The 13,114-nt window shown below is 38.5% G+C and overlaps 1 protein-coding gene across 2 annotated transcripts in view; it reads right to left on the bottom strand.

The window, feature by feature from the left end:
• Positions 1-264: 264 nt before the first annotated feature.
• The window catches only part of Cdc7 (cell division cycle 7), a 41,875-nt gene continuing 29,025 nt past the window's right edge, over positions 265-13,114 (bottom strand). Inside the window, exons 13-14 of one of the 2 annotated variants that reach the window (XR_011708880.1) lie at positions 3,607-3,688; positions 265-598 (exon numbers count right to left, since the gene is read on the bottom strand). Coding sequence is in view for 1 of the 2 variants with exons in the window: in XM_071618042.1 (XP_071474143.1) it covers positions 3,674-3,684 (11 nt within the window). In the remaining variant the exon portion in view is untranslated. Of the gene's footprint in view, positions 599-3,287; positions 3,689-13,114 lie in introns of those variants that run through there. The other variant, XM_071618042.1, reaches the window with a different exon arrangement.

Here is a 13,114-nt window from a genome sequence, read left to right as displayed (position 1 = left end):
CTATTGGGAAGTAGTGGGAACTTCAGGAGTAGGGGCCTAGTTGGAAGAAGCAGGTCACTGGGGGGCCTACCCTTGAAGGCTACATCTTGTCCCTGGGTCCCTTTTCTTTTTGTTGTCTGGCCGCCATGAGATGACAGCTTTCCTTTACCAGGACCTTCCACCATCATGTTCTGCCTTACCAGAGACCCCAAAACAACACAGCTAAGTGACCTTGGACTGAAACTCCTGAAACCATGAGTCAAAAAAAAAAAAAAATCATTATCCTTTAAGTTGATTTTTCTCATGTATTTTGTCATAGTGATGGAAAGCTGACTAACATACTCACTGAATCCCTGGAGGGGGCCAAAAAAGAAAGGTGTTAAACTCCTTTCACATATTAAACCTCTGCTGCTGAAAGGATGAAGCTGTTCCAGAGGGACCTTTGAGAGAGAAATATGGATGTCATTTGTCCTTTATGAGAAATCCACATTTCATACATCTTCAAGGCAAGAAGGCAGGAGGAGATGATGAAGATACTCCTTAATTCAGCAGAAAGGCTTTACTACCTCCTTTCTGGAAGAGTCACCAAGATTCATTTTGAAAAGACAGCAACCAGGATCTGTCAAAAGGACAGCAAAAAGGACAAGAATGTTCACTCTTACTGCTGCTATTCAGCTTTACATGCAAGATCCTAACCAGTACCACAGGGCAAGAAAAAGACATTGAAGACATGCACATTGGAGGGGAAGAAGTAATCCTTTTCCTTACTTTGCCGGCAACATGATCTTATATGTAGAAAAGCCTAAGGAATCTGAGAGAATATACTAGAAGTGATAAGTTTAGAAAAGTTTCAGAATACACTATTAAAAAACAATGGGAAGACTAAGCTATGAAAATATTTCCATGCATAATAACAAGAAAAATATATGAATAATTTTAACAAAAGAAGTACAAGACCAACACATTGAAAGAGAATTGAAAGATCTTTTAAAAATGGAGTGTTATGCCAAGTTCATGGATTGGAAGATTCAATATTGTCAAGATTTGAATTGCAATTGTTCATAAGTTGATCTATAGTTGCATAATAAGGCTAATAGTAAACCCTAAAGTAGTAGGGAGCATTGAAGATCAGTAAATGCTTAGCCCAGAGCCTGACAACAGAGGAGGCTGCTAAGGGAAAATCCTGAATCAATTATTCCAACAGAAAATGCAGGGCCTCCTTGTAACTCTAGAATTGTAGACTCTTTGGCATACTGTAGCAGAATTGCAAGAACCTCACCTTCCTAATTTAGCAGCCTTTTTTCATGAAGAAGCCTGGGGTAGTGGACTTAAAGCCTTGGTTTCCAAGTCCTGGTTCTGTCACAATTGGAACATATAACAGAGTTCCTTACCCTCTCTGGGTTCCTCCAGTATGTCCCTCCTCCCAAGTGGGGTTGTTGGGCTATGTCTGAAGTCACTGCTCATTACCAATGTTAAAAGTGTCAGGCTGGGCTTGGTGGTGCGTGCCTGTAATCCCAGCGGCTCGGGAGGTTGAGGCAGGAGGATCGCAAGTTCAAAGCCAGCCTCAGCAAAAGTGAGGTGCTAAGCAACTCAGCAAGACCCCGTCTCTAAATAAAATAAAAAATAGGGCTGGAGATGTGACTCAGTGGTCCAGTGTCCCTGAGTTCAATCCCCAGTACCAAAAAAAAAAAAGTCCTCTGTGAAGTAATGATAGCACAGAGCACAGGGTGGGGGCTGGGGCCCAGCCCAAGAGATCACTGTGCTATAAGCTGGAATATATAGAGAGTAGCCTAGCAGGAGGCCATGGAAATTTTCACAAACCAAAATTGGCATTTGGAGTCAAACTGGAAAGTTGTGAACAGGATGCTGCTGAAAATGGTGCCAGGCAGGGCTGCTACCTGAAGTTTTGGCAGGCTCTACCCGCTGCCAGCTGATTACAGAAGGATGTTGTGTCATCAGGAAATAGGAATTTGAAATGACCCTACAGGAAAGTGTGAACAACAACAGAAGCAACAGAAAAAAATAAAAATAAAAACCAGACTGGTGGAGTGTGTGGGGTGGATTGGGAGACATGTGAGTTCTCACTTTCAACACTCAAGAAACTTCTAAAGAAAAGTCCATCTGGCATTCAAAGATGGCATTGTGATAGACTGCTTCATCTGCCCCTCTTCTCCTCCATTAAGACCTCCTGGGGGAGGAGAGGGGCATAGCCTCTTGAGGGGATGACTCATTTCTGGCTTAGGATGCCACAACTTGCAATGGACATTTGCTTTTCTTTTCCTTTTTGGATGCCCAGTATGGGCTTTGCTCAACTTTTACTTCTACTACTTGAACCCAAGCTCTTCTCCAGTTTCTTAGTTGTTCTTCCATTCTATGATTCCCTGATACTATTTCAAGTAGGGTGTGGTCCATTTCTGTTACAAAGACATAGAATGTGGTTGTGACACTTGCTTGGGGCAGTTTTCAGGAGGGACATGCTCAGGGAAATAGAAAGAGCCTAACTTCAGGCACCCACCCTCAATCTTCAGATTCCTCAACTTTTTAGCTATGTGATCAGAGGTGAGTCACTAAGTCCCTCTATGCCTCAACATCTGTAAAATGGAGATAGTATTACTTTTCATCACTATCAAGTTTAAATGTATTTATTCACTCATTCATGTAATATTTGCCCAGCAGCCACTATTTGCCTAGAACTCTGTGAGGAACCAGAATAGAAATATGAACAAGAAAGACATTGTATGGGCTGGGGATGTGGCTCAAGCGGTAGTGCACTCGCCTGGCATGCGTGCAGCCCGGGTTCGATCCTCAGCACCACATACAAAGAAAGATGTTGTGTCTGCCGAAAACTAAAAAATAAATATTAAAATTTTCTCTCTCTCTTTAAAAAAAAAAAGACATTGTATAATCCCAGTCTTCATGGGGGCATACAATCTAATGGGAAGAGACATATTGTATATGTATTTACAAGTTCAAAAGGCACATACTCTAGTTTCTCTTCAGATAATATAAATCTTTTGCTTTTTGCAAGTTTAAAGCCCTGTGGGAGGACTGAAGGAATCCAGTAGAGAGCCATGTATGAAAGACCTTTAATAATTGTGACTTCCTTTTCTCCTGGCTGTTTTCTTTTTCATCATGACCTTTTGCATTTTGCATGCATGTTTACTTTTTTTACCACTGATACCCCACTCATCCATGTTCTTGTAGTAGAATTAGAATACTCCAGAGAAATCCAGATTTGGTTCATTGGTCGATTGACATCCACATTATATTTAAAGCATGTATTAGAACACTTTCACCCCTACAGATGAACCAACTATGTGTGTGTGAGGAGTGTCCTTATCTTGGGCATAAAGAGAAGCCAAGAATAAGAGAACAGGGAAAGCAATAGGGAGGCTCTAACACCTTTAGAATTGACTGCTTCTCAGATTAACAAGGTCTAGTAGGAGTTATGACAAAGAGGCTGACCTAAAGTTGATTGACAAAACAAGGATAAACACTATCCCTGATCCACTAGGTAGCTTTTTAATATAAAAAAGTCTCAAAAATGATTCACAGAACTTAGCACCAGAAAATGTTCTTAGAGAACATTTAGAAAGGCCCTTTATTGCCAGATGTAGTGGTACATACCTGTAATTCCAGCAACTTCAGGAGGCTGAAGCAGGAGCATCACAATTTCAAAGCCAGTCTCAGCAACTTAGCAAGACCCTGTCTTAAAATTTAAAAAATTTTTAAAAAAGGGTTGGGGATATAGCTCAGTAATTAAGTGCCCCTGGGTTCTATTCCTGGTACAAAAATAATAAGAATAGGTCTGGAGATGTAGCTTAGTGGTAAAGTGCCCCTGAGGGGGGGGAGGGAGGGAGGGAGGAGGGGGGGAGGGAGGGAGAGAAAGGAAGGAAGAAAGGAAGGAAGTCCAGCCCACTCACCCCTTTATTTACTGATAAGGTAATCATGGCTTATTAAATCTCTTATGTATGTCCTGGGTGTGTACTCCTGTGTACTTTTAGATCTCTGCTAAAGCAGTAAGAGAGCCTAGACTATTTCATCATCATATGGTCAAGTCTTGGTGGCTGTGCCCTATGATAAAAGCCTGGGTTAAGCTCCAAAAGGACAAGAACCAGAGGAATGAGGGTCTGTGTTAGATATTGGGGAGGGACAAAGAAGAGACACAAGTACTTTAGGGTTCTTCTGACATAGTTGGGGAATTCAAAAACACAAAATGCCAGATATCACACAAGGCAACAATTAACAAGAACTGCCTGTTAGATATGATCATATCAACATTTCTGAAACCCAGTTCATCATTTCTGCCCAGTTATCTCCTTAGACTCATATTGGAAGTGCCTTCTCCTCAGACACCTGCATACATTAATAGCAGTATCATCCTCCAGTCACAAAGGCTTAAAACATTCAAGTTAGTTTTTATTCCCACATTTCCATCAACCCCATATCCAGTTAATTATAGGTCCCACTGATCTGATCCTTAAATTCTACCTTTTCCTGACTAAAGACATCAGGGTAGTATTCCTAATATATAACTCTTACCATTCCCCTGCTCAAAATCCTTTGGGTTGCTGCAAAATATCATTTGCATAATGAAACACAAGCTCCTTATGATCTACATCCAATTCCTTCCTTCTTTCCTGAAACTATCTTATGTGATTTATTACCCATGATTTTAACTTTTTATGTTTTGATACTTTGACATCTGAATTGACTCTGGAGGGAAACCCCCCCGCCCCCAACACACCCATCCAGGGCTAGCCAATGCTTAGAGATAGTAAACTGCTAGCCCTGGACATACCTTTCAAATGCAGAACAACCCACCCCACTTTCCCCAACACCTAATCTATGGGTCCTTTGCACCCATGGTCACTAGTCCCCTGCTCTAATCATCCAAGGGCCAGTTAACAGGTAACTAGGGATAATCCCTATTCCCCTAAATTGGTTGAAGTCATCAAAACTAGCCAATCCTGAACTGTTAACTCCTCTTTGTCTGATCCTTCCCACAGAAATCACCATCAAGGCTTCTGCCCTTATTTTCTTTTGCTCCTTTTGTCTCATTAGTGCTTCCCTCTGTGGCCCCTTGCAATATGTCATGCCTCCTCTTGGGATCTGTGAGTATAAATTAACAGTCATCTCTCTGTTGACCTTGTTATATAATATTATAAATACCTATATTTTAATATAAGGAACTCTATCCTCCAGAAGTAGTCCTCTGTTCCCCAAACAGGACCCTGCTTTCCGATGTCCATATTTCCTCATTTTCAAATAAACTTCCTTTGCGACTACTGCACTTTATAATTCTATCCATTCTTCAGTGTATTCTCACAAGCATTGTCTTAAAACCCTGGTAATGAAGATGAGTGTGTGAATTACAAGTTAGTGACTATTGTATGCCACATGGCAAGTTGAAGGCAATGTCAGGCCTTGGAGCCTCACAGGCTTTCTTTGCAACCTTCTCAATCATTGCATTGGCTCAGATCCTCTGAATGTGTGCAACAGAAATAGACTTTAATCAACTTGAGCACAAAAGGGATTTCCTGGAAGGATGATGGGGAAGCTCACAGAATTGAAAAAGAGCTGAAGGAACGGACCTCAGGTGAAGTGGGAACAAGTGATGAGTCTCTGAATTTCCCTTCATGATCTGTCTTAAATAGGACTCAAATCAAGCCTACTCTCCTTAAAGTTTCAAATATCTGGAAGTGACATTTTGAGGCATCCAGCCAATTAGATGTAATCCCTAGATCAATGAGCTATAGTAAGATGTGTTTGAGAGGTAGGGAAGGGTCCCAGAACACCGATGTGATCAGTGGAGTACTATGCTTATGTATTAGAATTTCCCAAAGAAAATGGAATGGTTGACACCTGGGCGTACACCCCAATTCAAGTCTCTTACAACTTCCTAATGTAGCAAACACTTAAGTCTTCTACACCCAGTTGGGCAGTAGACAGATTAAAACAGCTCCAAAGCAAAGCAATTTTAACAGTTGAATAAATAGTCACTGGACACAATTCTATACAAAAAACTAGCTAGATACTGTGTGGAGAAAGTGATGAAATTGGGCTCTGAAAATTAGTTAAGACCTGGCAACTGTTCAAGGATAAGATAGGTATGCAAACCAGGATAAAGGCAGGCAGGGTAAAGGAAGTGATGTTACTAAAAGTCATGCTCCTAAAAGAATACTACGAGGTTTTACAATATGAACAAATTCCCTAAAATCTACATCCAGAGAAAAACCGAAAAGCTAAAGTCCAGATTTTCCTTCTTACTGAAACTTCATCTTATGCTGAAAAACTATACATGACTCTATGTGGAAAGGAACTCAATGTTCTTCTTTCCACCTACTGCAGCCCAGATGCCAATTTAAACACCTGCCACCCCTTGACTGCAATTACGGACGCTCTGGGGTCAGCCCCTACTCAGATGACTAAATAAACACTGTATCTGGGGAAAAAAAGAAATTACCAAAAGAGTCTTGCCTATACTTCTATGAAGATTTCAGATGCTCCATCAAGGAGAAATTTCTGAAAGTCTTTGAGCACAGCAAGGATAAAGTATTTTAGAATGCTTGATGATAGGGTTAAGCATAGAGTTCTTAGCCAATAACATTACTATACAAGGAGAGTTTGCCACAACATTTCATAACCAAGTGCAGGCCCAAGGCCACGTTGTTGCAACATATTTGGATCCATCTCACATTGTAGTGATGAGACAGCGTGAAGAATTTAACAATCTTAGACTCATTGGTATTATCAAAATGATCTTCTTTATTGAAAGCAGCAAGGTATATCTCACAACTTCTCAAAGTCAAAGATCAAGTTAAAAATTTGATATGGGTGTGGAAAAATGCAAAAGCTTCTTCACTTACTCCAGAGGCACAAGAGGAGATGGGCCATGAAGAACATAGGGAGAGGGAAAGCTGAAAAAGGAAATTATGTAGGGAAGAGGTACATTATCTGCATTATTTCTACTGTTGAAGTGGGGGAAAGTGAGGGCAACAGAACCCTCTCACCTTTAACAGCAGAAAGATAATCTGTTGATTAAGGGAGAAAATCAGTTAATCTTTCTACAGGTCCACTATGCTTCAGTTACTGCTGCATTTTCTTTGACTTGTGAACCTACAGATAGGGAAGCCTCCAGTATTTATACTTGTAAATTACAACTTAAAAGGTATGGCAGACATCTCCTCGTTCTTAATACATATGTATGTCTCATCTTTAGAACTTAGTTTCTTTTAGCCTAATGTTCAGCCTCCACTGCTGAGTTGAAAAATAGCTGAATGGAAACAATTTCATGTGGCTCAACTTGATACATAAATTCACTGTAAATTATGTTAAGTGTACTGTTAAATAAAAATATTAAAAATTGTGAACTTGCTTTGTCATCTTGTCATTAAAAATATCTATCTATATATCTCACATTGAGATCCTTAAAAAAAAAAAATAAATAAATGGAAGTGACCAAGGCCCTTCTTGGCTAGAGCCAGTTTCTACCTTTATCCTGAAGCCTTCACAGAGCAGAGAAGGTCTCATGAGAATCATTTGATGCTCAACACCAAGAGCACTTCCCATGTAGCAAGTCTTTTTTTTTTTTTTCCTTAAATGTTGCACCTCCACCTCATTTTTTTTTCTTTTTGTGATACTGGGTATTTAAGTTACATCCTACTCCTTTTTAATTTTTATTTTGAGAGAGGGTCTCACTGAGTTGCTGAGGCTGGACTTGAAATTGGATCCACCTGCCTCAGCATTTGGAGTAGCTGGTATTACTGACACATGTTGCTGTGCCCAGCTTCAGCTTCATTTCTAGTTAACTACCTAAATCAATAAAGGCTGTCCTACTGCATATTTTTTATATCACTGCATCTGTTTGGCCACCAGACTGCAAACATATCTTCTCTCTCTTTAAATGTTCAATGGCCTCTCCAAACTTGCTCTGCAAACTATATTTAACCTCCTACAAAGTTGGACATGAATTCTAAATTCACTCACTGAAAATTTAGGCCAACATAAAACTTAGTGAAATTGCTATCAGAAGTTTCTCTGGCTGACTCTGCATATAGATGCTGCTGTAGCAAAGACAGACTGATAACAGGTATAGAGTCCTGCTATCATTTCTCCTCACTCATCTCCAACAAAGATTATGTTTGCTGCAGGTATGCTGTGTATATGCATATAGCATAGCTATATATGTGCTTATTTTTAAATAAATATTCATGGAAGCCTGATGATGTGTCAGGCACTGGAGATACAATGTGCATGAACTAGATAAGTCTTGTCACGGAGCTCACAATCTAGTGGGTAATACAGACAAGAGGGAATGATAATATGTTAAGTGTCATAATAGGAAGGATCAAAGGTGACTAAGGTCCTATGGAAGCAGCCATCCATTCCACAGGGTTGTGTCTACCTGTGCCAAGCACTATTTAGGTGCCAGAAGGAGAGATAACTGGGAGGCTCATTTGAGCAGGGTACTTACTTAATGAGGAACAGGATGCTAAGGAGCAGGATAGAGACAGTCACCTGGACTCAGAATGAGAGGTCAGGGAAGTCTTACTGATTGCAGTGATGCCTGAATTAAGACCTGAAGGATGGAATAGTCAGCCAAGTGAGGAAGTCTGCAACTAAGGGGAAAGTGCTCTAGGCAGAGCAAAACAGGACATGCAAAAGACTAGAAGAGAAGGAACAAAAGAGATGAAAAGTTTGGAAAAGATGAGGGGGTAGTCAATAACCACTAGCTACCCCTATGCCTGAAAACATTTGTTTCAAATGTGCAGGGGCCAGTTTATTCATTTTTTTTTTTTTTTTTCCTTTTAGAAGCCTTATTGATATACCAGTCAAAAGATGTCTACATACCTTGCAAAACATGCCAAAGGAATCTCTGCCATCTGGTGGGCAGAGAGAACATCACAATGCACAGAAAATCACTACTATAGTTTTTAGAATCATGGTATCTCAGATGGTGACATTTCCACTCAATGGTATAAAAGCCCTGATGTATGTAACTACATTCTCAGGCAATGCTCTCCTGTATGAAAAGATGAAGGAAGCTAGGGGAAGGGAAACAGTTATGTACTTGTACCAACACTATACTCATACAATCCTACATATAATCCTGCATAGTCTCATACAATCCTACAAATAGCAGGTGCATGTACCCCATTTTGCAGCTGAAGAAACTGAGATTCAGTTTAAGAAAGAGCCAGTCTTGGCTGAGTGCTTCCTGTTATGCTACCTGCAGTCAGGGTTTATTTTTTAATCATTAAAAGATGAAGCAGGAGGCATGAAAATGCTCCCCAGTTGTGTGTGACATTTATACTTTAAAATACATTTATACTTTTAAATATATACCTCAGAGAAATTATTGAAGTCCCCATGTGATGCTCAAAGACATTGGAAAAATCTTAGAAATAAACATGTCAGTTAGTCCCCCAAAGCAGAGTTAGCCTCAGAGGCCACATTACAAGGGACATATTTTCAAAGCTAAAAAACTGGAATGCATTTCTAACAATTTCATAGTACTTTTGGTTTAATGTCAGAAATGCAATTTGGAAGTAGAAATGCTGGAATTCCCAGAACACATAAGTAAGTTTTTGGAATTAAATCTATTTCAGAAAAATCCAGGATAAATAGGATCCCATATGTATGAAGATGAATTATATCAGCAAAATCAAGTGTGCACATTATGCTTTCCCATGATATAACTTATTTGTGAGTCCTTAAAACAAATTTTTTATTGTTATAGTGTTTGGCACAGAAATAGGAGTGAAGAACATGACTATAATAATTATGAAATTTTTTGCTTACTCGCCTCTTGTACAAGGATGTGAAGGGTTATAGATAAAATGTCCACCCAATGGAAAGAGCACCAAGATGGAACAGAGGAATTACTAGATAGATAGGAGGGGGATGGGGCAGCTGAGAAGCCTTAGGAGGGATCACCAAGGGAAACAGGCTAAGCCTTCGGATGCTTAAGAATTAAAGGGTGTATTTTTAGACTGGTAGTATTCTTGGAACTACGGGGTCAGGTTCCTAGTTAACCCAAAAATTTTGACTGAATAGGAGACTTTAAAGTGTTGTTAGAGACCTTAACTTCTTAAATTTATGTACAGGAAGTCAAGGAAATGATATTTGGACTGATCAGGGAAGGTTTTGTAGAAGGCAGTGAATTTCTGGTGGCCCGATAAGAATGAAAGCATTTGGGATACACAGATTGGAAGGACAAACATTAGAGATAATGGCAACTACAAAGTTCAAAGACCACTTTGGCTTAGTATTTTGCCAAGAAAGCAAATTAATTAAATGTAACTTAAAAGCATTCACTTGACTAATATTTATTGAGCACCCAACTCAATAAATGCCAGGCACTAGTCACAACTTATAGGGGAGAACAAGAAAGATATTTTCTCATAATATATAACAGAGATGTACGCTGTTGTTTTTAATTTTTTTAAACATAAAACTCATGTTTACAGGCTGGGGTTGTGGCTCAGTGGTAACACACTTGCCTAGCATGTGTGAGGCACTGGGTTCAATTCTCAGCACCACATATAAAAAATAAATGAATAAAGGTCCATCAATAACTAATTAAAAATTTTTAAAAAGTAATGTTTTCTTTTTGTGAAGTTTAAAATTTTTATGTGATCATTTACCTGCGGAGTTTTAAAATAAATCAAGATCAAAGAAAGGTACTCACAGAACACCAGGTATTCATTTAATGGAAAGTGTATGTGGTGCTGAGGTTGGTGGCACATGCCTATAATCCCAGTGACTACGGCAGCAAAATCAAAAGTTTGAGGGCTACCTCAGTAACTTAGTGAGACTCTGAATCCAAATAAAATAAAGAGGACTGGCATGTAGCTCATAATTAGAGTGCCAGTGGGTTCCATTTTACTTCAGTAAAATAATTTAAAAAATAAAGGAGCTATGGTTATGCTTGCTAAAAGTTACTCATATGCATAGTGTGATTGGTTTTGTTTTTAATTAGAGCTTTTGGGTACAGGAAGATAGTGATCAGCAACATGCCAGAAGAAATGCAGAAATTTCTACATGGTAAAAAAATGAGTGTCTAGAGAGCTTTAGAAGTAACTGGATTCCCCAGGCCCCTGCTCCTCTTTCTTAAGGACAGAGATAAAATAACAACAATGTGAGGCCACAGAGGCATACATCTGTTTCTGATTTCTTTGTCTTGTCCTAGTTGGAAGTAATTTCTAGATCATATGCTACAGTCTCAGAAAAGTTACAGAAGGAATTCACACAAAGGGCAAATACATAATTAAATACACATACAAAAACACACCATCAATAGAATGTAGATAAGGAACATATGCAGAACTTCTGATTAGGATGAAATCATCCGATGGTTCTTTAATTTTCTGATTTGTGCAACTAGCCCAAGTGTTCAGTATTTACTGATATCAGGATGTCAGAAATCCATCCCTTGATCCATCTTCTTAGTTTCCTACTAGACTGGCATTGGCATTTTGGAAGTTTGGAACTAGAGATGAATCTACAAGTTACTTATTCCTTATTTTCCTTTGTGTTAGAATTAAATTTCCTAGTTCTAAACCTGGTACTTTTCTTAAAGAATTGCTTCAGTAAGGTCCAAGATGGAATCTGCTTAATGGCAAGGACCTCAAGTGTTAAACTAAAAAATATATTTGCACTTGGGGCCTACTTAAATAGAAATTCTAAATCATTCACATCTGTTTTCTAGTCACCTTTCTTGCCTTATTTAAAAACAACAACTTTTGTTGTTGTTGTTGTTGTTTCTTTGTTTTCTTTTTTTGTGGTGCTGGGAACTAAACCCAGGGCCTCATGCATATTAGGCAAGTGCCCTAGCACTGAGCTACCCCCCAGCCCCCACACATACCATCTTTTGACTTTTTTTTTTAAAAACTCATCCTTTTGAATTCTTTTCTATAAATTGTTAAATGTTTTAAGCACTCAAAACAGAGGTCAAGGATAATTTTATCCTTTTAGTTCATTCTCTTCTATGAAAAAAAATTAGCAGGTCAAATTAAACTCTTAAATTAAGTTGCAATTTCTTTTCTGGACTTTATTTTTAGAATTTTCTCACCCAATTCAAATTGCTCTTCTAAGATCATGCTTTTTAACTTTAGATTATATATCTAAAACATCATTATTTATTAAATGCTTGCCTTACTACTGGCTTTTGAGGTTACACTGTTGAAAACCTTGCTGTAATTTGACCCAGCATTAACTAATTCTGATTACTTATTTGGTACATGGTGGATAATGTTGACCTTTCAAGGAAGGAGTTTAACACATAATTTGACAAAATTAGGAAATGACAGCATCAGTTCTAAGAATATAGAAAAAAGAATTTGAGGAGAGAGTTGACAATGTCTGGTGTTAGATACCGTGTTCTTTAAAGACCAAAGACAACATGCACCAATGTAGGCGGAAACAATACATCTGCAGACACTGGCAGACAGCATTACCCGCCGAATTTGGCCAGTTTCTTAAGATAAATAACTTTTTGGTGACGTGCAGGGCTGAAATTACATAAACAACAGAAATTACTAAGCCTAAGCCAGCAAGTTTTGTGAGTTTTAAGCTTTTATGCAATCAATACCCTGACATCTGTACCACAATTCTGTCCCTAAAATACTGATGCCAGAAACTAAAATATTAACATTACTTGTTGACTTTTGTTCAGATTTTGAAATAAACTAAATTTAATTCTTTGGAACAACCATCTTAAGCCACATTTTTATTTAGATCATTAAGACAACCATAATCATCTCCTTATACGGAAAAGTTTCATTAAAAATGCTAGAGAGCTGCAGCCTGTTTCAAAAACCAATACTTGTAGCTTGTTATACTAACAGTTCCAATGTCTAACCATTATAAATGAAAACACCATTAACGGTTTTATCTCAAGAGTCTGACTAGTAAGAATTTTAAAAGGCTGACAATGAAAAATAGCTGAATATTCCAGGAACTTCTATAATAATAGGAAATGGCATTAACTCATTACCTTCTTAATCTTTCTCCAGAAATGACTATTTTGTCTGATTAAAATATATGAGGGAGGTAACTGCCATTATAAAATGGTATCCGGAAGGCTTAGAAACTGCAAGAATAGGTATACGGAAGTCCCTTATTAGTTTTA

This window comes from Marmota flaviventris, chromosome 10 (assembly GCF_047511675.1).
Source record: "Marmota flaviventris isolate mMarFla1 chromosome 10, mMarFla1.hap1, whole genome shotgun sequence".
NCBI lineage: Eukaryota > Metazoa > Chordata > Mammalia > Rodentia > Sciuridae > Marmota > Marmota flaviventris.
Note: the sequence above shows the minus strand (reverse complement) of the source record. Positions and strands in the feature narration are given on the sequence as shown.